Source organism: Hyla sarda, chromosome 4, assembly GCF_029499605.1.
Source record: "Hyla sarda isolate aHylSar1 chromosome 4, aHylSar1.hap1, whole genome shotgun sequence".
Lineage (NCBI taxonomy): Eukaryota > Metazoa > Chordata > Amphibia > Anura > Hylidae > Hyla > Hyla sarda.
In genome coordinates, this window is record NC_079192.1 from 100,552,595 (window position 1) to 100,576,098 (window position 23,504).

The window sequence follows — 23,504 nt, forward strand, 5'->3', positions numbered from 1 at the left end:
AGCATTCATTGTTTTGTTGATTTCTGTTTGTTTACACATTTGGATTTTTCTGCTGAATCGTGCTGAGCTGCAGTACCCGATGCATCCTCTGTGACCAAAATGGTGTTGTGCTGGCTACAGCAGTGAAAATTGCATTGACTGTCCAGCAAGCACAACTTGTTCCGCTAATCTTGTATGTCCTGTGGTTTTTCAAAGATCACATATTGATGACTATCATAAGAAACCCAGCAATTGAGGCCTTAAACTACTGTATCCAAAGTCTTAGTCTGTTTCTATGCTACAGGTGGCACTTTGTTTAAATTCAGAAATTAAAAGGTTTCCTGGATATTGGATTGCTTAATAAGTCATCCAGATCTAAAAACTTCCTATACTATGTGGGGAGGGGGCGCAGTTATTTTTGGGGCAGTTCAGTCTGATTGTCTTCAACAGTGTATTCCAAAATTAATGCAATTGCCTATCTACAGGATGTCTGATCTCTGGGACAACCACTGATTATGAAAACGGGTCCCATTTTTCTCATTTGAATGGTGCTTGTTTACTATTTCTCCATTATAAGTCTACAGGATCGTCATCAGTCCCATACGCTTTAAATGGAGCAGTTCACATGATCTACTACTACTGTATGTAAACAAGAAACTATTGGATCCCTCTCCTGGTGAATGGGGGAGGGGGGGTCTCAGGGATGGGATCCTCAGCAATCAAATCCCTTTCATCTATCCTCTAGGATGCATAGTAAAAGGGGTTTTCCAGAATCAACTCATTTATCCAGAGTCCTTCCTAATGCATAACCATGCCACCCTTGTACTTTTTCCAAAACTCATAATTTCAAGGAGAACCAGTGTCCAACATGTAATTTTCCCTATCCCCCATGATGGCACCTTTGGAGAGACTGCCTCCTTCCTCAGGACAGGAAACAGGAACTGGAAACAGTTTGCATATAAGGACCATAGGAGCTGCTATTCCCCAGTTCTGTTTCCTGTCCTGCGGATGGTAACTGGGACGGGTCCCTTACTTCGGGAAGTTTCATGTAAGTATTGGGACTGTGGGGGCCCTGGTCTAATTGGGACATACAGGGTACCTGCAAGCGGCTTAAAGACCTTCGTATGGGAGCAGCCGCTAAGTCTGGGCAACCTCTCCCCGTCTCGCGCATGGCGCGCGTCTCCCGGTACCTCTCGCTCCCTCTGGCAGGTGCATGCGGCCTTCTCCTCCTCCTCTTGTGGCACGGCCTAGCATTCGCGATCTGGCAGTGTTCGCTTCCCAGAAGAGGGGGGGCATAGTCTGCATGCGCACGCACGTTGCGTGATGTGCGTACGTATTCAGCGCACGTCACAACATTGTGCTTTCGCCAGGAGGAGAAAGGGGGTGCTGCGGCCTATTCAAAGTACCCGGAGAAAGAAGTCCTTGCGGCTTCTGACCGGGAAGGGCGGAATCCGGCGGGGGATTTAAAATGGAGGGGCGCCCAGCCAGTCCTGTACCTCTCCAGGATCCAGGAGAGGTGCTTGCTCCAAGTCGGGGACTTATGGAACAAGAAATGCATTGAAATGGAGCCTGCTGTAACAGCCGAACCAGTACTATGGTGGGGTAAGGGGACACCTGTCCCATGAAGTTTTTTTGCAACCTTTTAATAGTAGTTTTTGTTCATTTGTTTTAGGCTAAGGAAATGCCTAGGAAGGCTAAATGTAAGAGTAAAGAGTGTGTTCTTTGTAGAAAGAAGCTGGATCCAAATTATTTAAGTTCACATTGTGAAGCCTGTGTTAAAAGGATTGTGGAGGATGTGTCTGCGTCTTTCTCCAAAAGTATGCAGGAGGTAGTCAGAGAAGAGATTAAGGCCTGTATGTCCACTTGGTCATCCGTGCAGCCAGAGCCTAGTTATTCCACTATAGCCATCCATTCTTCTGTACCTGGTTTTTCAGAGCAAAGAGATTTTTCTGAATTGGAAGAGGGTGATTTGGATGAAGAGTAAGACATTTTGGAGGTGGTTCATAGCGGTGCTCTTTTTCCTACTGAAAATGTGGACAGTCTAGTCAGTGGTCAGATCTACCATGAAGCTTGATGATAGGATTGAGCATTTATCTGTGCAAGATCGCATGTATGAAGGCCTTACACCCCGCAAAATGATTGGGTTTCCAGTGCATGACTCTTTGACCTCTACTATAAAGTCTGAATGGCAAAGACCAGATATGCTATAGTACCGAGCATTATTAAGAGAAAATATCCTTTTCTGGAAGAATTCACCGTCAATTGGGATAGGTCCCCTAGAATTGATCCACCTGTAGCTAAGATGTCTAAAAAAGCAGCCCTACCATTTGAAGATGCCGGCTCTCTAAAGGAGCCAATGGACAGAAGGGCTGATGGGTTTCTTAAAAGAGCCTGGGAAGCAGCAGCAGGCTCCTTCAGACCAATTATTGCTACCACATCTGTGGCAAGATCTTTAAAGGTCTGGATTGATCAGCTGGGGGAGCAGATCAGGGATGGTGCTCCTAGAGACCAATTGCTTCAATCAATCCCTACCTTGGAAGCAGCGGCAGACTTTATATCGGATGCTTCTGCAGACACCCTAAGACTATCCGCTAAAGCCTCGGCCTGTGCCAACTCTGCCAGACGGGCTATTTGGGTTAAAGAGGGGAAAGGAGGTGATCTTACCTCCAAATCTAAATTATGTGCTATACCCTGTGAAGGTTCCTTTCTTTTTTCTTTTTGGGACTGATTTAGATCTGGTCTTAGAGAAAGCAGCAGATAGGAAGAAGGCCTTTCCCTTGATCCCTTCCTTCCCCAACCAGAACAAGATGCCCTTTCGTGGGAGAGGAAGGGTTGGATTTCGGAGAGGTTCATACAGGGCCAGGCAGTGGCGAGGCCAGAGAAGAAGCAGAGGTTTCATGTTCACTACCCCTGAAACCTCCAAGAAGTCCAGTCAGCAATGACTTGAGGTTCCCAGTGGGGGGCAGGTTGTCTCATTTTCTTCCCCAATGGGAGAAAATTTCTGCAAGCCACTGGGTTTTGTACACAATAAAAAACGGTTTAAAAATTTTCTCAGGTCTCCCGACTCCCAGATTTGTTCCAACAGATCTCCGAAAGTTTCCAGAGAAACAAGCTGCCCGGGAGAAAAGTTCTCCTTGATTCAGAAGAGTTCTGGTTCAGGTTAGGGAAGAAGAGTGAGGTTTGGGATTCTACTCCACGCTCTTCCTGGTAAGAAAGCCCAATGGCTCCTTCCGCACTATAATAAATCTCGAGCTATTGAATCGTTTCCTGAAGTACCAGAAATTTCGGATGGAAAAGATTCAATCAGCTATCCTGAACCTGAACCAGAACTGTTTTATGGTCACCTTGGACTTGAGGGACGCATATTATCATGTCCCGATTTTCCAAGGTCATCAAAAATATTTAAGGATGGCTGTAGTCTTGGGAACCTGCCTGTTTCACCACCAGTTTCAGGCGCTTCCCTTTGGCCTATCACAGGCTCCCCGAGTCTTCACCAAACTTATGGCCGAGGTGATGGCCCATGTAAGAGAACAAAATATAGTCATAGTTCCGTACTTAGACGATTTCCTTTTGGTGTCAGACTCGGAGGAGCTCTTGATTCGGCAGGTTCTTCAGACTCAAAAAATTCTGTTGAAACTAGGGTGTGAAGTGAAGCTAGACAAATCCCACATGGTCCCTTCTCGGGTATGCACATTCCTGGGGATAGGCCTGGATTCCACCCGTCAAATCTCCTTTCTTCCCCAATCCAAGGTGATTTTGGTCAGGCAGAAAGTGTCTTGGCTACTGAAACTAAAGGAGCTCCCCATAAGGGAGGCCATGTCTGTCCTGGGCCTGTTAACCTCTTGTATCCCAGCGGTTTTATGGGCTCGGTACCATTCGAGAAGGCTACAGGAACAAATCCTGAGCCATTGGGACGGAGTCCCCGATTCACTAGACACTTTCATGACTCCTCCAGCCCAAGTAAAGAGGTCCCTTCTCCGGTGGTTAAATCCGGCGAATCTAGAAAAGGGCATTTATTGGGTAAAAAAGAACAAATTTTGCCTTACTACAGACGCAAGCCCCCGGGGGTGGGGAGCCCACGGAGAATCCTTAATCCTTCAGGGTCAATGGAGTCAAGAGATTTTCAGAGAATCTCAGAACCTAAGGGAATTGAAGGCAGTCCTGTTCGCCATCTCTCAATCCGTTCCTCTGCTTGGCGGAAAAGACCTAAAAGTTCTGTCAGACAATTCCACAGTAGTTGCCTACTTAAATCATCAGGGGGGTACCAGATCCCCTTCCCTCATGAGGACTTGTCATCACATCTTCAGACTGGCAGAGATGCATCTCAGCTCCTTGTTTGCTCTCCATCCAAAGGGGTCCCAAAATCAGGTGGGGACTATCTCAGCAGACATCGCCTGAACCAACGGGATTGGGAATTAGATCAGACGATTTTTCTCCAGATTTGTCAACGTTTGGGTACTCCCCGCATAGATCTGTTCGCCTCAAAGGCCAACAGGAAAGTAAAGGATTTTTTCTCCCTGTCACCAGCGGATCACCCCCTAGGGATAGACGCTTTTTCACAGAGTTGGTGCAGGGGACTTCTTTATGCCTTCCCTCTGGTCAGGTTACTTCCAAGAGTCCTAAGGAAGATCAGAGAGGACAGGGCGAGAGTAGTGGCCATTGCCCAATTCTGGCCCCGCAGGGTATGGTTCACCTGGTTGAGGATGATGTCAGTGTCAGATCCCTGGATCCTTCCAGAGTCCCCAAACCTTCTACATCAGGGTCCAGTTATGCATGCCAAGACCTCCAATCTGCATCTGACAGCATGGCTGTTGAGCGGGGCATCTTAGAGCAAAGGGGTCTTTCTGATCGTGTTATTACTACTCTGTTAGCGAGCAGAAAAAAAGGTAACTTCTCAAATTTATTTAAGAACTTGGAAAGCCTTTGGTAGATTCATGCAAAACCGTATTGATGTTCTTAAAACTCCTGACATCCAAAAAATATTAGATTTTTTGCAAGCGGGTCTAGATAAACAGCTTAGACCCAGTACCTTTTTAAAAGCTCAAGTATCAGCACTTAGTGCTCTTTTTGATTATAAACTAGCGGAACATCCCTGGATAAAAAGATTTTTATCAGCAGCAGTTAGGATGTCTCCGGTGGTTAGACCATTGGTTCCACCTTGGGACTTAAATATTGTCCTAAATAGTCTCACTAATACTCCCTTTGAGCCATTAGTTGAGGTTCCCTTAAAGATTCTTACCTTTTAAGCTTGTGTTTCTTTTGGCAGTCACGTCCGCCAGGAGGGTTGGGGAAATTACTAGTTTTTCTATTAACCAGCCCTATTTGTCTGTCTTTAATGATAGAGTGGTGTTGTCTCCTAAACCAGCCTTTCTCCCCAAGATAGTCTCTGACTGCCATAGAACTCAAATTGTGATTCTACCTTCCTTCTGTGAAAATCCTATAATTGACAAAGAAAAATAATTCCATTGTCTATATCTTAGGAGATGTCTTCTTCATTATTTGGAGATATCTAAAGATTGGCGCCTATCGCCTAAGTTGTTACTTCAATTCCAGAGGCCGAATAAAGGTAGAGCAGCTGCTCCTAGCACTGTGGCAAGGTGAATAAAACAATCCATCCAGCTAGCATACACTTCTGCAAATCTAAATCCCCCTTCAGGGTTTAGTGGTCATTCTACCAGATCAGTTTCTACATCCTGGGCAGAAAGAGCCTCAGCTTCTATTCAGCAGATCTGAGAGATGAGGAACTTTCATTTGGTCGTAAAGTTCTCCAGGCAGTAGTCCCCCCCCCCCCCCCCTAATTATTAGTCTAGTCTACTCACTCTCCAAAGGTGCCATCATGGGCCATAGGGAAAACATAAATTACGCTTACTGGTAATTGTTTTTCGTTGAGCCTATGATGCCACCTACTAATTCCCTCCCATGTTATATGTAAAAAAAAAGAGATATATTATTTCCTAGCTGTGTATGTAGGTTATGGTTGATTATTATTCATTGATAATTCTTTTTGGGTTGTTACTCCTTGATACTTGCTTAAGAACTGGGGAATAGCAGCTCCTATGGTCCTTATATGCAAACTGTTTCCAGTTCCTGTCCTGAGGAAGGAGGTGGTCTCTCCAAAGGTGCCATCATGGGCTCAACGAAAAACAATTACCGGTAAGAGTAATTTATGTATTTTTTTTTTTATATATTTTTTTTTGTATTTAGTAACCTATCCAAACCAACTATTGTGTTCTTAAATGGGCAATGTCTGATATATGAAAACTTTTTATGTTGTACATCGTGGCAAAACATTAAACGGGTACTTCGTTGGAAAACATTTCTTTTTCATATCAACTGGCTCCAGAAAGTTAAACAGATTTCTAAATTACTTTTGATAAAAAAATCTTAATCCTACTAGTACTTATCAGCTGCTGTATACTCCAGAGGAAGTTGAGTTGTTGTTTCTGACTACAGTGCTCTCTGCTGACACGTCTGTCTGTATCAGGAACTGTCCAGAGCAGGACCCCATAGCAAACCTCTCCTGCTCTTGACAGTTCCTGACATAGATAGAGGTGTCAGCAGAGAGCACTGTGGCAGACAAAAAATAACTACACAACTTCCTCTGGAGAATACAGCAGCTAAGTACTGGAAGGATTAAGATTTTTATATAGAAGTAATTTACAAATTTACAACACAAATAGAGAAACATCCACCGCACATCCACCATTTGTATTTTGATCTACTTGCTTCTTAGCAAGGCCACCTAGTCAGAGTGGGTCCCTAATCTAACACTGGCGTAGCGCCGGGCAGCAACCACTGCCTCCGAGACGCTATGCCCCACTGCTGCCCGATGACACTGATCAGCTCCTCAAGGCCATCCGCCTAATGGCTAATCTTGAGGAAAGCAGAGAAAGACAGTCATGGCCGAGGATGCCCTACATGAAGGCTTAGGTCCCAAGAAATCCCGTACATTTAATTTGCATAAAAGTATCAAGCAAATAATTGAAAAGGAATGGGAAAATCCTGAGAAGGAATCCTTTCCCCCCCCCCCCCCCCCAAACTCTTTAAGAGGAAGTACCCTTTTGAGGAGACAGTCACTAAATCATGGGATAGAGCCCCGTTAATTGATGCCCCTGTGGCTAAAATGACTTAGACATCCGCCTTGCCATTTTAGGATCTAGGAACCCTGTCTAATCCAATGGACAAAATAGCTGAGTTCTTTAACAAAAGACCTGGGAGGTGGCCACAGCTTCTATCAGAACAAACGTAGCTACTACATGTGCTTCTGATTCATTTCGAAGCAAAAACAACCCAGAAAGCCTAGTCAGAAGTTTCAGGACAATAGGAAATGTGAAGTCCCTAGCTAAGGTAAAGGTTTCTTCTTCAATCCCAACAAATAATCTAATTCCAAAGATCCCAAACAATGATGCTTTCTCCTGGGGGGGAGGGGGGAGGCGTCTGTCCAGGTTTGCGGGGGCCTGGGAGAAAATTTCTTCTAGCCCCTAGGTTCTATCCACCCTGAGATCCGGTCTCCTTCTGGTGTTCTGGTCTTTTTCTCTGGACAGATTCTTCCCCAATAGGATAGTGAAAGATTCCCTGAAACAAGAGGCCATGATAACAGAAATAAAATCTCTTTTGCTGAAAAAAAAAAAATGTCCTGGTTCCAGTCCCCCCAGGAGGGGAGGGGATTCTATTCCCCTCTCTTAGTATTAAAAAAAACAAAAAATAAAAAAAAAACCTGTTCTTTCAGAGTGATAATAAATCTGAAAAAAATGTGTAACAATTTCCTGTCATACAAAAAAACTTCAGGATGGAGTCCCTAAAATCCACAATTCTTCTATTTCCAAATGGCCTTTGTAGATTTAGAAGACTCTTACTGCCATATTCCCATCCACAACTCTCATCAAAAGTTTCTAAGAGTGGCGGTCTTTATGGAAGGAGCATGGGTCCATTTACAGTATTAGGCCCTTCCCTTTGGTGTCTCTCAAGCCCCAAGGGTATTTACCAAAGTGATGGCGGAGGTGGCAGCTTTCATACGAACCCAAAACATCCTGTCCTATATCTGGACTATTTACTGATTGTTTCAGACTCCTCAGAAACCCTTCATTTGCATATTCAAGCAGTTTGCTCCATACTGAAGGATCTAGGTTGAAATCTGAAGCTAAAGTCAAATTTAACCCCTTCCTGGCAGTGCGTTTCTTGGGCATCCTTCTGGATTCAGTGTCTCAGCTTTCCCTCCTGCCTCTAGCCAAACGGATCCTCATCAAGGGCAGAGTAGAAGTTCTCTTCCGGTCTCACTTATGCACCTTAAGGGAAGCAATGTCAATACTAGTTTTGATGACTTCTTGTATTGTAGCAGTGAAATGGGCTGAATACAGATCCAGGATGTTACAGACATTGTCATGTTAGAATGTCCAAGTACGTCCCATGCGCAGCTGATGAGTGCAAATTGTCCGCCAGTATTTGTTGACACATTACTGCATTCATATTGCCAACAATTCTGACCAAATATATGGTGCCTTTTGTAGCTCACACATGTTTCACAGTAGGAATGGTGTACCTTTCATCATAGGCCTTGATGACTCCTTCAAATGAAGCGTTTATGGTTGTGTCCAAACAGTTACATTTTAGTCTCATCACTCCAAATTACTTTGTGCCAGAAGGTTTGAAGCTTGTCTCTGTGCTGGATCAACAAATACTGGTGGACAATTTGGCACTCCTCATCTGGAAGCTTAGCATGGGACGTACATGGACATTCCAACATGACAAGGATCCAAATCACAAGGCCAAGTCGACCTGTCATTGGCTACAGCAAAATAAAGTGAAGGTTCTGGAGTGGCCATATGTCTCCAGACCTCAATATCATAGAGCCACTCTGGAGAGACCTCAAATGTGCAGTTCATGCAAGACAGACCAAGAATTTAGGGGAACTGGCTTTTTGCCAGGAAGAATGGGCAGCTTTACAATCTGAGAAGATAAAGCTCCTTATCCACAACTACCACAAAAGACTTCAAGCTGACATTGATGCTAAAGGCCACTGTTAGATCTAACAATAGGCGGGCCCGACCCGCTATGACACGGGGCCACAGCATAGAAAGGGAGCGGATTCCGGGCGTACAGGTACTCCCTGCGTCCTTAACCTCTTAACCCCTTAACGACCAAGGACGTATATTTAAGTCCTTGGCCGGCTCCCGCGATATAATGCGGTGACCCCGCGTCATATCGGGCCAGTCCCAGCATGTATCTGATGCCAAGACCCGGGGCTAATAGCGGGCGGCACAGTGATCGCTGCCGTGCGCTATTAGCCCCGGGTCCCGGCATCAGATACATGCCGGGACCGGCCCGATATGACGTTGGGTCACTGCGTGACCCCGCATTATATCGCAGGAGCCGGCCAAGGACATAAATTAAACCCTTAACTCTTTAGACGCGGCGTTCAAAGTTGAACGGCGAGTCTAAAACGAAAGTAAAACCTTCCCGGCTGCTCAGTGGGGCTGATCGGGACTACTACAGTGAAAATGCGGTGTCCCGATCAGCTGGGACACGAGCGGAGGTCCTCTTACCTGCCTCCGGCGTGTCCCCTCGGCGATTGATTGCTCCAAGCCTGAGATTCAGGCTTGAGCAATCGACCGCCGATAACGCTGATCATTGCAAAGCTATGGCTTTGCAGTGAACAGTGCTGGCAATCAGTGTGTGCAGTGTTATAGGTCCCTATGGGAACTATAAAACTGGAAAAAAAAAGTGTAAAAAATAATTAATAAATGTGATTTAACCCTTTCCTTAATAAAAGTTCAAATCACCCCCCTTTTCCCATAAAAAAAACCATGTAAATAAAAATAAATATAAACATGTGGTATTGCCGCGTGCGTAAATGTCTGAACTATAAAAATATATAATTAAACTGCACGGTCAATGGCGACGCACAAAAAAATTCCAAAGTCCAAAATAACGTATTTTTGGTCGATTTTTATATCAGGAAAAAATGAATAAAAAGCGATCAAAAAGTCAGATCAATACAAAAATGGTACCTCCTAAAAACTTCTGATCACGGCGCAAAAAATGAGCCCTCATACCGCCCCATATGTGGAAAAATAGTTATAGGGGTCAGAAGATGACCATTTTAAACATACATTTTTCTGCATGTAGTTATGATTTTTTACAGAAGTACAACAAAATCCAACCTATGTAAGTAGGGTATCATTTTAATCGTATGGACCTACAGAATAAAGATAAGGTGTGATTTTTACCGAAAAATGTACTGCGTAGAAACGGAAGCCCCCAAAAGTTACAAAATGGCGTTTTTTTTTCTTCAATTTCGTCGCACAATGATTTTTTTTTTCCGTTTTGCCGTAGATTTTTGGGTAAAATGACTGATGTCACTGCAAAGTAGAATTGGTGGCCATCATATGGAATTTTAGGTGCAAAATTGAAAGGGTTATGATTTTTAAAAGGTGAGGAGGAGAAAACGAAAGTGCAAAAAACGGAAAAACCCGTGGTCCTTAAGGGGTTAAGGACATAGGGTATACCTGTACGCCCTACACCCGGTATTTAAAACGGGGTCATGCCGTGACCCCGCATCACACCGGGTCGGTCCCGGCTGCTTGTCATAGCCGGGACCCTGGGCAAACAGCGCGTGGCATCAATAGTTGTGCCGCGCGCTGTTAACCCTTCAGACGCGGCGATCAAAGTTGACCGCCGCGTGTGAAAGTAAACGATTCCCGGCAGCTCAGTCGGGCTGATTGGGACATCGTGATAAAATCGCGATGTCCCTATCAGCTAGGACGCATGCGGAAGTCTCCTTACCTGTCTCTGGGGCGTCCGATCGGGGTTTGATTGCTCCAAGCCTGAGCTACAGGCTTGAGCAATCGAGCCCCTATCTCACTCATCCGTGCAAAGCTATGGCTTTGCAGGGATCAGCATAAGAGATCAGTGTGTGCAGTGCTATAGCTCCCTATGGGAGTTATAGCACTGCGAAAAAAAAAGTGAAGAAAAAAGTTAACAAAGGTCATTTAACCCCTACCCTAATAAAAGTTTGAATTCCCCCCCCCCTTTTCCCATTAAAAAAAAAACTGTGTAAATAAAAATAAACATATGTGGTATCGCCGCGTGCGGAAATGTCCGAACTTTAAAAATATATCATTAATTAAATCGCACGGTCAATGGCTTACGCGCAAAAAAAATTCCAAAATCCAAAATATCCGTATTTTTGGTCACTTTTTATATCATGAAAAAATTTATAAAAAGCGATCAAAAAGTCAAATCAATACAAAAATGGTACCGATAAAAACTTCAGAAATGGCGCAAAAAGAGTCCTCATACCGGCCCGTACGCGGAAAAATAAAGTTATAGGGGTTAGATTTTAACGTATAAATTCTCCTGCATGTAGTTATGATTTTTTTCTGAAGTACGACCATATCCAACCTATACAGTTAGGGTATCATTTTAACTGTATGGACCTACAGAATAAAGATAAGGTGCTATTTATACGAAAAAATGCACTGCTTAGAAACGGAAGCCCCCAAAAGTTACAAAAGGACATTTTTTTCTTCAATTTTGTCCCCCCGTGGATTTTTGGGTAAAATGACTAATGTCACTGCAAAGTAGAATTGGTGGCGCAAAAAATAAGCCATCATAAGGAATTATATGTGCAAAATTGAAAGTGTTATGATTTTTAGAAGGTGATGAGGAAAAAATGAAAATGCAAAAAATGGAAAAACTCTGCGTCCTTAAGGGTTAAGGGTTTTTTATTTATTTAATTTTTTCAATGGGAAAAGGGGGGTGATTCAAACTTTTATTAGGGAAGGGGTTAAATGATAACTTTTTTTTTTTTTTTTTGCATTGAACACACTGATCTTGTACAATGATCTTTGTTCTCTCATAGGATAACATTGATCAATGATTCCGCCGCTTGACTGCTCATACCTGGATCTCGGGCACTGAGCAGTCATTCGGTGACGCAGGAGGCAGGTAAGGACCCTCCTTGTGTCTGCCAGCTATTCGGGACACCGCAATTTCGCCGCTGCGGTCCAGAACAGCCGACTGAGCTAGCCGGGAGTAGTTTACTTTCACTTTAGACACGGCGATCAACTTTGAACGCCGCGTCTAAAGGGTTAGAAGTGTGTCGTACTATTAGCCATGGGTCCCGGCCATTGTTAGATCTAACAATGGCCGGGCCCGACCCTCTGATATGGGGCCACAGCATAGAAAGGGAGCGGACTCCAGGCGTACAGGTACGCCCTGCATCTTTAAGGGGTTAAAAAGAGTAAACACAGTTGTATATAAAATAATTAATGGCTTCAGCCAACCACTAACCATGAGTGAAAGAAAAAAGTTCTTGTGTTATCATTTATATTCTCTGAACAATGGTTAAGAAATCATAAATTCTGCAAGGGTATGCAAACTTATTAGTAGAGATGAGCGAACTTACAGTAAATTCGATTCGTCACGAACTTCTCGGCTCGGCAGGTGAGGACTTATCCTGCATAAATTAGTTCAGCTTTCAGGTGCTCCGGTGGGCTGGAAAAGGTGGATACAGTCCTAGGAAAGAGTCTCTTAGGACTGTATCCACCTTTTCCAGCCCACGGGAGAACCTGAAAGCTGAACTAATTTATGCAGGAAAAGTCATCAACTGCCGAGCCGAGAAGTTTGTGAAGAATCGAATTTACTGTAAGTTCGCGCATCTCTACTTATGAGCACAAGTGTATATTGGAAAGGTTAATGCTTTGCCAAGATGTACAATATATGAAGTTTTTGTATCGGACAGTGCCCATTTAAGCAGGTAACTAGTTAAGAATATCTAAGCAAACAATCCTAACCCTTTTAAGCGTCAGTTTAGCTGGTGACTGTGCTACACTATAAAACACTATAAAACACCTCTTGACAGCACTGTATTATCTAAAGCTTTTGTTTTTCAATAACAGTGTATGAATTTGCACTTAACACAAAATGAATGCAATTAAATAAAATGATAGGTGTTTGAGCTATATCTTGACAGCGTCATCTTAGGTAATGGGGATGTCTGTTTCCTGTTAAATATTACACACAGATTTGTATTCCGGTGAGGTGTGAGCTCAGCATTTTAATTTTGCTTTATAGCATCAAACAGAAGGTCTAGCTAGAGGTTACTCAACCGTGTTTATTTTTTTTTTACGCCTGCTGGTTTTATCGGGGAAACGCCATAGATTATTAGACAAAAAAAAGGATTTGGGCTGGTGTTTTTATTTATTTCCATTAGGAGGGTAGAAATGCGGGTGTCACATCTCAAGATGAAGCATGCTATCTAGCTCACCCAAGCAGCAGAAAGAAATGATAGGAAGGTGATCAAAGTGCGTCATTACTCTCGCATCTGAAAAGTAGAACTAAAAATATAGTGAGTTGTGGGCTGCCAGACAGCCCTGCACCAACATCCTTAATAAGAACAAGATTATCTAGAGCAGTAAAACCTCCAAGCTATTGCTTTCACAGAATAAGTGGCTGATTATTCTGCATGGTATGAGCCGCATCGTGGAGAATATGGAGTCACTAAAAGGTGATGGATACAATTTATTAGTGAATCAACCATAGTCTGCGTAGTCGGGTAATTTCCAGATTGCGCACTTGCTTAATAGCTCATCACATGAGACTGGAGACAGCAGGGAACAATGATCACATATGGTAATTGGACCTAACAGATGCTATATATATCTGCTGGTTAGTTTTCAGAGTGTTCTTTGCAGGTACAGGTCAAGATAAAAACTGGTGTTCATAAAGTATAGAGCTGTGGCCCTCCAGATGTTGCAAAACTTCAACTCCCAGCATGCCCAGACAGCCATTGGGAGTTGAAGTTTTGCAACACCACTGGTATGCAGAATGCAGTGTTACAGAAATTTCTGGTTATCTGATCTTATTTATTAGGGCCTGTTCACATCTGGGTCATGGTTTCTGTTTATAACAATTATGAAACACACAAAGTTGTCTGCAACATTGACTAGGTAGATATAATGTCCCACGAGGGAGCTCCATGTCTCCCTTAAAGGGGTACTCCGCCCCGACACATCTTATCCCCTATCCAAAGGATAGGGGATAAGATGTCAGTTCACCGGGGTCCCGCTGCTGGGGACCCCGGGGATCTCAGCTGCGGCACCCCGCTATCATTACTGCAGAGAGCAGACTCGCTCCGTGCGTAATGATGGGCAATACAGGGGCCGGAGCATCGTTATGTCACAGCTCTGCCCCCTCAATACAAGTCTATGGGAGGGGGCGTGGCGACCATCATGCCCCCTCCCATAGACTTGCATTAAGGGGCGGAGCCGTGACGTCACGGTGCTCTGGCCCCTGTATCGCCGGTCATTGCTAACGGAGCAAGCGTGCTCTGTGCAGTAATGATAGTGGGGGGCCGCAGACGAAATCCCGGGGGTCCCCAGCAGCGTGACCCCGGCGATCTGACATCTTATCCCCTATCCTTTGGATAGGGGATAAGATGTCTAGGGGTGGAATACCCCTTTAAGACCAAATTGTAGTACACACAGTGGGCTGCACAGTAGAAATAACAATGTCCATAATTTAAAGACCCAACCGGGTAGTAACTCACGATTATACTGATTGTTAACAAATTTTTCAAGACTTTATTTTCATTACTTCATAGAGCATTAATCATCTTAACAAAGTGGTGCAAAGCTTGTAACAGACACAGAGCTGGGATCTTCCATCTGCTCAACACCTTGGACGCAAGGTTTATAACAAACCATGCCGCAGTGCTGCATTATACATTGGGTACCAGAGGGATACTGGGAATCTGTTAAATGTCCATTGATTTGTTTAGTATATACTTCCACTAAAGTTTTAAAGGGGTTATCTGGCCAAAATTGAATGAATAAATAAATAAAAAAACAGGACTTTCTTCCCACCACTCCTCCAGTGTCGCAGTCCTGGTCTGTGCTGCACAGCAATATATGCTTGTAGTAAAAAATTGAGAACAGATATAGGCTCTTTCTAAGGGTAAATTTATAGTTTGAGGGTGAACTGAAGGTGGGAATAGCCGATATCCACCCAACCGCATGCAGGAGCAGTCGAGTTGCTCTGAAGAATTCCCATGGTTGCCCTGCTGGCGAACTGGTCATCTACGATGGCTGTATTGGCAATGTAAACATCTGGCGGGGGAGCTGTGGACTGCGTATCCCCTGTTGAATAAGCCTGTTGTCACTGCGCCTCAGGATAAATTTTTATTCAAAGGAATCTAATGATGGATAAAGGGATATGATAGATTTATTTAAGTATAAAGACAATGCATTTCGCGAGGTGCAACCTCTTAAAACACGTTGTCTTTATACTTTAAATATATCTATCATATACCTTTGTCCATCATTGGATTCCTTTACAAGGAAGGATTAATTTATAACTGGGGATATGCCGTCCACAGCTCCCCCGCCAGATGTTCACACTGCACAGCAATATGACAGATCAGGCCCGGGCCCTGGTCGTATTCCCAGTGCTGGTCCCAATCTGTCATATTGACGCTTAGCCAATCACTGGCAGAGGTCGGAACCTCTGACCAGCGATTAGCTGAGCTGCAGTGTTGCAAGTCAGGCCACAGAAGCAGGAAGAGGATCGTGGGATGGAGTTATCTGGAAAGCAAGGAGGTACCCCTGGTGTGTGTGTGTGTGTGTGTGTGTGTGTGTGTGTGCGCGCGCGCGCAGGTGTGTATGTGTAAATATATAATATTTTATATTTATATTATATTCACACACATGTGTATGTGGTGCACTGCTGCCATCAATGGCGGGATCACAGGTGTTGCAGTGAGAGTGGTGGGATCAGATGTTGTTAACCCCGGGGGTTGGATGGTATTAACCCCTATGTGTTCTTGACGCCAGTGTGGTTTTCGGGTTCCAGAACACCATGCGCCCGGATTCTCCGCTATCCCACGGGCTAGTAGTGAATGAGTCCACAACCAGTTAGGGGTAAACGGAGGCTTTACTGAATAGAAGACAGGTGTAATTATCTTCACAGCTAAGGCCAGAATTCCCAGAGAGGTGGCCAGGACCCAGAGGACCTCGCAGCTTGCTGGACCAATACTTGTAATTAGACTTGACTCTACTATGTGCAGGACTTGACTAGTTGTAGTGACAGCAGACATGGACTTGTAGACTTACTGGAGAATTTTGGCTTTTTGGTACTCCAGATGCTGAACACATGTCCTGAGATCTCTGGTAGCTGCTTCAGCAAAGACTTGTTCTCAGCAGCGGGTGGTAAAGCTGAGAGAGAATTGCAAATGGCCACCCCTTTGTATAGTGGGGGGGGGGGGGGGGGGGCTGGACTATAGCCCAGTGGTCAAGCTGTGGGTCATAGGTTAAAGCTGGTGCTCTCTGGGAGTACATGTTACAACCAATCATGTAACTGCATAACATAACTGACTTACTCACAGGTCCTTGAGACCTCCGAAGGTCCTGTATACTATCTAGACATAAGGATCCTGTCTATGCTCTTAAAGGTACATACACACACATATTAAACCAACAGATGAACAAGTGGAGTCCATGCAGGAGATCCCCCAGGGTCACTGAGGGACTCAACCTGACAGGGCCTACAGGTAGTACAGGAATGTGTACCTGTACTGGGACATCACGTGTGTGTAAATATGTGTGTGTGTGTATGTATGTATACATATGTGTGTGTGTGTGTGTGTGTGTGTGTATAGATAGATAGATATAGATATATATATATATATATATATATATATATATATATATATATATATATATAAATATAATATACACACACACACACACACACACACACACCCTCACCCTCACACCCCCACACCCACCAGTGGTACCTCCTTGCTTTCCAGATAACTCCGGTATTGCCATCCCGCTCTCATTGAAAAGAAAATGTGTGTGTGTGTATATATATATTTTTTTTTGGTTCAATGTGGGCATTCTGGGCTTTTTGATGAAAAAAGGTTTTACCCGGGGCATCCCTTTTAATGGCAGGTGACCACTCTATTGTACTCCTGTAGGCTTAGATAAGGTAGAATAGCAACACTTTGTTGATATTTTCTTAGTCTATTGACTTAGTATTGTGTAGTATTGTATAACTACAGTGAAATTTTCTAGAACATACACTGACAAGCATTCTATGTCAGTCTTCTTGTTTGGCACTTTAGTGGGAAGTTTTTAGAAATTACGTCTACAGCAAAAACTATACATTATTGAAAATATTTATTTTCTGCAGACTTAAATCTAAAGAAACCATAATTAAATACTTTATACACTTTCTTGAGTGGGATGATATTGTTTTGGGTAAGCATATGCTCTGTACATATGTATGTTATTTTTTACATGAATACAATTTCCAATGTGTATACATTTTAAATGAAATTCAGCCAATGAAAATGTGGTCTGATGTGCGCAGGGACGCCCTTGCATTAAGAACGCAGGGCGTACCTGTACGCCCTGGTCCCGTTACTGTGGTTTAAAGCATGCCCACAAGCTAAATACTTTTCAAGTCCCAACTGCAATTAATAGCCAGGACCCAGGGCCAATGCCGGGCACCGCCGATCGGGCCGCTTCTCGGCATTGACCCTTTAGAGTAATCCAAAAGTAAAAGTATTCCAGCAGCTTAGCGGAGCTGATCGGTACCTTCATGGTGAAGCCGCGAAGTCCTGGTCAGCTAAAAGGATGGCCCTTCCCTGCCTCCTCGCCATCCAATAGGTGGTCTTGTGCTCTCAGCCTGCTATGCAGGATGGAGCAGCAGAGCACCGATAACACTGATCAATGCTATGCATAGCAGTGAACAGTGTATGCAATCAAAATATTGCATGGTTAATAAATGTGAATTAACGCCTTCCATAATAAAGGTTTAAATCACCGCCCTTTTCCAGTTTTTTCGATAGAATAATGTAATAAAAACTAAAAATCATGTACCACCGCATGCGTAAATGTCTGAAATATTAAAATGGCTAAACCGCACGATGGTATACACATACAAAAAAACTGTCCAAATATTTGCATTTTTGGTCACATATACCAAAAAATTTAAAAAGCTATCAAAAAGTCCCATTAAAACAAAAATGTTACAATTAATCTACAGACCACGGCACAAAAAATTAGCCCTCGTATAGCCTTGTATGCTGAAAAATGATAGGGGTCAGAAGATGACAATTTTAACCCCTTAACGACCAAAGACGTATATTAACGTCCTTGGCCGTCTCCCGCGATGTAAAGCGGGGTCATGCGATGACCCCGTGTCATATCGGGTCGGTCCCGGCATGTAACTGAAGCCGGGACCCGGGGCTAATAGCGCGTGGCAGTGATCGCGGTGCCGTGCACTATTAACCCTTTAGATGCGGCATTCAAAGTTGAACGCCGCGTCTAAAACTAAAGTGAAAGCTTCCCGGCTGCTCAATAGGGCTGATCGGGACCACCGCAGTGAAAATGGGGTGTCCCGATCAGCTGGGACACGAGCGTAGGTCCTCTTGCCTTCCTTCGGCGTGTCCCTTTCGGCGATTGATAGCTCCAAGCTTGAGATGCAGGCTTGAGCAATCGACCTCCGATAACACTGATCAATGCAAAGCTGTGGCTTTGCAGTGAATAGTGTAGAAGTCCAGTGTGTGCAGTGTTATAGCCCCCTATGGGAGCTATAACACTGCAAAAAAAAAGTGTAAAAAAAGTTAATAAATTTAATTTAACCCTTTCCCTAAAAAAAAGTCCAAATCACCCCCCTTTTCCCCAAAAAAAATGTTAATAAAAATAAACATTATGTGGTATCGCCACATGCATAAATGTCCGAACTATAAAAATCTTATCATAAATTAAACCGCGCGGTCAATGGCGTACTCGCAAAAAAAAAATTCCAAAGTCCCAAAAAAATTATTTTTGGTCACTATTGATACCATGAAAAAATGAATAAAAAGCGATCAAAATGTCCGATCAATACAAAAATGGTACTGCTAAAAACTTCAGATCACGGCGCAAAAAATGAGCCCTCATACTGCCTCATACATGGTAAAATAAAGTTTTAAGAGGACTATTTTAAATGTATAAATCTGGTAGTTATGATTTTTTACAGAAGTACAACAAAATCAAACCTATAAGTAGGGTATCATCTTAATTGTATCCACCTACAGAATAAAGATATGGTGTCATTTTTACCGAAAAATGAACTGTGTAGAAACTGAAGCCCCCAAAAGTTACAAAATGGCGTTTGTATTTCTTCAATTTCCTCGCACAATGATTTTTTTCCCATTTCGCTGTAGATTTTTGGGTAAAATGACTGATGTCACTGCAAAGTAGAATTGGTGGCGCAAAAAATAAGCCATCATATGGATTTTTAGGTGCAAAATTTAAAGGGTTATGATTTTTAAAAGGTGAGAAGGAAAAAATGAAAGTGCAAAAAACGGAATAACCCGTGGTCCTTAAGGGGTTAAACATACTGGTGGGCATTCATCATTGAAGGTGTAGGTGAAGCCTTTTTTTTTTTTTTGTGCTGGTAATGTGTAGGAGCACCAAATTTATTAAATGGTAGCAGAGAATTTAATAAATTTTGTGCAGGTCACATTTTCAGAAATTTCTCTCTTCACATACACCAAAACGCTAAGTCTGGGCTGGTGTAGGTTTTTGGTGGTTTTGCTCCTTTTTACACCTTTTCACAAAACCCGTCCATGTCATGCGTGCTGCCAAAATTAGTGGATTACAACTCAAAAGCAGTAGAAATGTGTAAACTAAAAGGTGCAAAAAAGGACACTTGTGCCAAAATAACGCCAAATATAGACAGGAAAAAAGGTTAACACATAATTTTGGTGCATATAGTTTTTCTTTTTTTAAGTAGTAAAATAAAATTAAAACCTACATAAATGTGATAGCCTTGTAACCGTATAGACCTACAAAATAAAGAGACGGTGTCATTTGTACAGAAAAGTGCACTGCGTAAAAATGGAAGACCTAAAAAGTTATAAAATGGCTTTTTTTTCCCCCACAAATAGTTGTATTTTTTTTTTTTTTGTTTCGCTACAGATTGTTATAGAAGTGCTCATTACAAAGTACAATTGGTGATGCAAAAACAAGCCCTTATATGGGTCTTTAGATGCAAAATTGAAAGCATTATGATTTTTAAAAGGGAAGAGGAAGAAACGAAAGTGTGAATACGAAAATTGCCCGGGTCCTTAGGGTGAAAATGGGCTGAGTCCTTAAGGGGTTAAATGTATCATAACATTTAATATTCCTTATTAATATTAACTAAACCATTTAAAAAATTTTTTTATAGCTCCTTTGGTTTAGGGCACTGTACATATAAGGGAATAAATACATGTAAAACAAATGAAAGAACAGTGAATGTGAAAGAGGAACTGACAGACTGATATAGAAGGAAAAGGGGTATAACTACCTTTGCATGTTAAACAGTTATTCCGTTCTTGGCTATTTATGGCATACCTACAAGATATGCCACAAATGTCCCTTAGATGCTGGTCCCACCTCTGGGACCGACACGCTGTTTGTGTCTCCGGTAGTTACAGAAAAACCATAGCTTGTGGTGCCAAACCGTTTATGCAACTTCTATTAAAGTTAATTGGACTTGTGCAAATAGTGTTAAACAGCTGCTTCTGCTGTTTTTGGCTTCCCCACCACCTTCAGCAGCCACAGGCAGGCAGGATGGGGCCAGGGAGCCCTCTTTGTCAGCGGGGAGCATCACTTTAAGCTGTGATGTAGATTCTAGTGCCCTAATGTATGCATACCTAAGAGATATTGTAATGTTTATTACTGATCTTAGAAAATGTATTCTGCAAAGGTGGTTAAGTTGAAGACTTTTTATACCCCTAAAGAACATAAATCCAGAAACTAGAGGAAAATAATTTCATGTGGCAGCCTGGAATCCTAAAATGTACATGATAAATACTATGGGGTCTGTTGCCTATGTTTAGACTCTAAAACATGTTCATGGTGTACTTGTTTATCATAGGTATAAGTAAAATAATTGGGAGATAACATATATTATAAAAATAAGGTTAAAGGGGTACTCCGGTGGAAAACTTTTCTCCTGCTCTGGACGGTTCCTGATACGGGCATCAGGTGTCAGCCGAGAGCACTGTGGACAACACAAAAATAAATTTAAAAAATAAAGATTTTCCTCTGTAGCAAACAGCTGCTAAAAAGTACTGAAAGGATTAAGATTTTTTAACAGAAGTAATTTACAAATCTGTTTAACTTTCTGGCACCAGTTCATTTGAAAAAAAAAAAATTTCCACTGGAGTACCCCTTTAACTTGACTTTGATCACAAACAGATGACTCTCAGTACACCTGCCAATCTTAAAGCGCAACGGACATGACGTTTTAACCATATAACCATTCAACATAACTGTGCAATGGGTGTAGAACAGTAACTGGCACTTGCTTTTTTTTTTTTTTTTCTTTAGCCTATTTTATGATCTTAAAAAATGCTTTTATCTACCGCCACAGACGGTTGGTTAAGCGTGGCCGGGGGTTCACAATGCCATCTTATTGACTTAAGAGCTGGGGCTGTGCTGCTGTCACGCCCCCTCCCATAGACTTGAATTGAGGGGGCGGGGCATGATGTCATGATGGGGTGGGGCTATGACGTCACGAGCTGCCGGCTCCAGCGTTCTGAACAGTTTGTTCCAAATGCTGAGCAGCAATGTATCCCTTTAAGGCCCTATTTGTGAGATTGCAGAGCGTCCCAGAGGTTAGACCCTCTGCAGTCACACTTCTACCTTTGCCTGTGGAAAGGGAATATGTTTTGGTAGCTGAAATAGCCCACTTATTAATTTTTTTTTTAATCTAAATTGAAATTGCATTTTTTATTTTCTGATTGTGTATTTATTGAATTGTGCATGGTTACGAGGGTGGCTGCTGCTAAGTACCCAAACATCAATCAATGATATTGGGTTTACATTAACCACATTAATGTAAGACACTTTGGAGAACATTGCTGGTATGCTCTGTGAACTATATGGAGAGGTAGGTAATGAGCTATCCCAATCAGATTGTCAATGGTGAATATTGTTATAATTTCTTTCAGCCTTATAATATGTATTACTATTCCCTGCAATAATATCTTCTTATGATAATGAGATGTCTGCTCAGTTTTTCTGCAGAACATGAAATGTCATCTTGTTTTTAGTGTCACTGCCCAGAGTAAAAACTGCAAAATTAGAAAGAGAATTTATAAATGAAATACTAATTATTAAAAAGAAAAAAACACATTTGATATGAACACTTGATATTGAAGAGAGTCTTATCAGAGAAAACCCTTTTCAGAATTGCAGCAGCGATCAGCTGATCTTCACAGGTCCCAGCATCCCTGCAAACAGGGCTTATCTCTGAGGAAAAGCACAGCCAGCCAGATCATGTCACTGTCAAGGGAATGAATGGTTGCCCAATGGCTCTAAATTTGGCTCATAGAGGGGAGTCCTAAGTACAGTTTTAAAAAGATTTAGATAGTGAGGACATTTTTGGGGAGTCACTGGTGTTTTTGTAGAAGTTCAGGGGTGACGTAATGGAAAGCTGTGTGTGATCAGTGTAGGAAAATGCAGGGAAATGAGGGTGGTTATTAATGGTATTTGTTCTGATTGGGTGACTGTTACTAGTAAGGTACCACAGGGGTCAGTCTTGAGTCCTGTTCTATTTGATATATTCATTAAAGGGGTTCTCCACTGCTTACACACCTTATCCAAAGGATAGGGGATAAGATGCCTGATCGTGGGAGTCCTGCCGCTGGGGACCTCCGGTATCATGCACGCGGAACCCCGTTTGTAATCAGTACCGATTACAGGCGACCACCGGGCCAGCGGCGTGTGATGTTACGCCTCCGCCCCCGTGTGACGTCACGCTCCACCCCTCAATGCAAGCCTACGGGAGGGGGCGTGATAACTGTTACGCCCCCTCCCGTAGGCTTGCATTGAGGGGCGGAGCATGACATCACACGGGACAGAGGCATGACGTCACACGCCGCCGGCCCGGTGGTCTCCTGTAATCAGTCCTGGAGCGAACACGCTCCGAAGACTGATTACAAACGAGGTGCTGTGTGCATGATCCCGAAGGTCCCCAGCGACGGGACTCCCGCAATCAGGCATCTTATCTCCTATCCTTTGGATAGGTGAAAACATGTGTAAGCACAGGAGTACCCCTTTAACCCCTTAAGGACCAAGGACGTATGAGAACGTCCTTGGTCCCGCTCCCGTGATATAGCGCGGGGTCCCACGGTCATAGTGAAGCCGGGACCCGGCCGCTAATAGCACGCGGCACTGATCGCGGTGCCGCGCACTATTAACCCTTTAGCCATGCGCTCAAAGCTGAGCCACGCGGCTAAATGTGAAAGTAAAAACTGCGGTTAGCTCAGTGGGCTGTTAAGGATAGCCGCGGCATCCCGAACAGCTTACAGGACAGCCAGAGGATCCCTACTTCCCTCCTCGCTGTCCGATCGCCGAATGACTGCTCAGTGCCTGAGATCCAGGCATGAGCAGTCAAGCGGCAGAATCATCGATCAATGATAAATATCAGTGTGTGCAGTGTTATAGGTCCCTATGGGAGCTGTAACACTGCAAAAAAAGTGA

At 43.3% G+C, this 23,504-nt stretch overlaps 1 protein-coding gene across 5 annotated transcripts in view; it reads left to right on the forward strand.

Moving 5' to 3' along the window:
- Positions 1 to 23,504, forward strand: part of PCSK6 (proprotein convertase subtilisin/kexin type 6) — a 229,009-nt gene that overhangs the window by 77,948 nt on the left and 127,557 nt on the right. Inside the window, exon 1 of one of the 5 annotated variants that reach the window (XM_056571777.1) lies at positions 21,795 to 21,909. The exons of the other annotated variants lie outside the window; for them this stretch is intronic. Coding sequence (XP_056427752.1) covers positions 21,886 to 21,909 — 24 coding nt within the window. The 5' untranslated portion in view covers positions 21,795 to 21,885. Of the gene's footprint in view, positions 1 to 21,794; positions 21,910 to 23,504 lie in introns of those variants that run through there. 5 annotated transcript variants of the gene reach the window in all.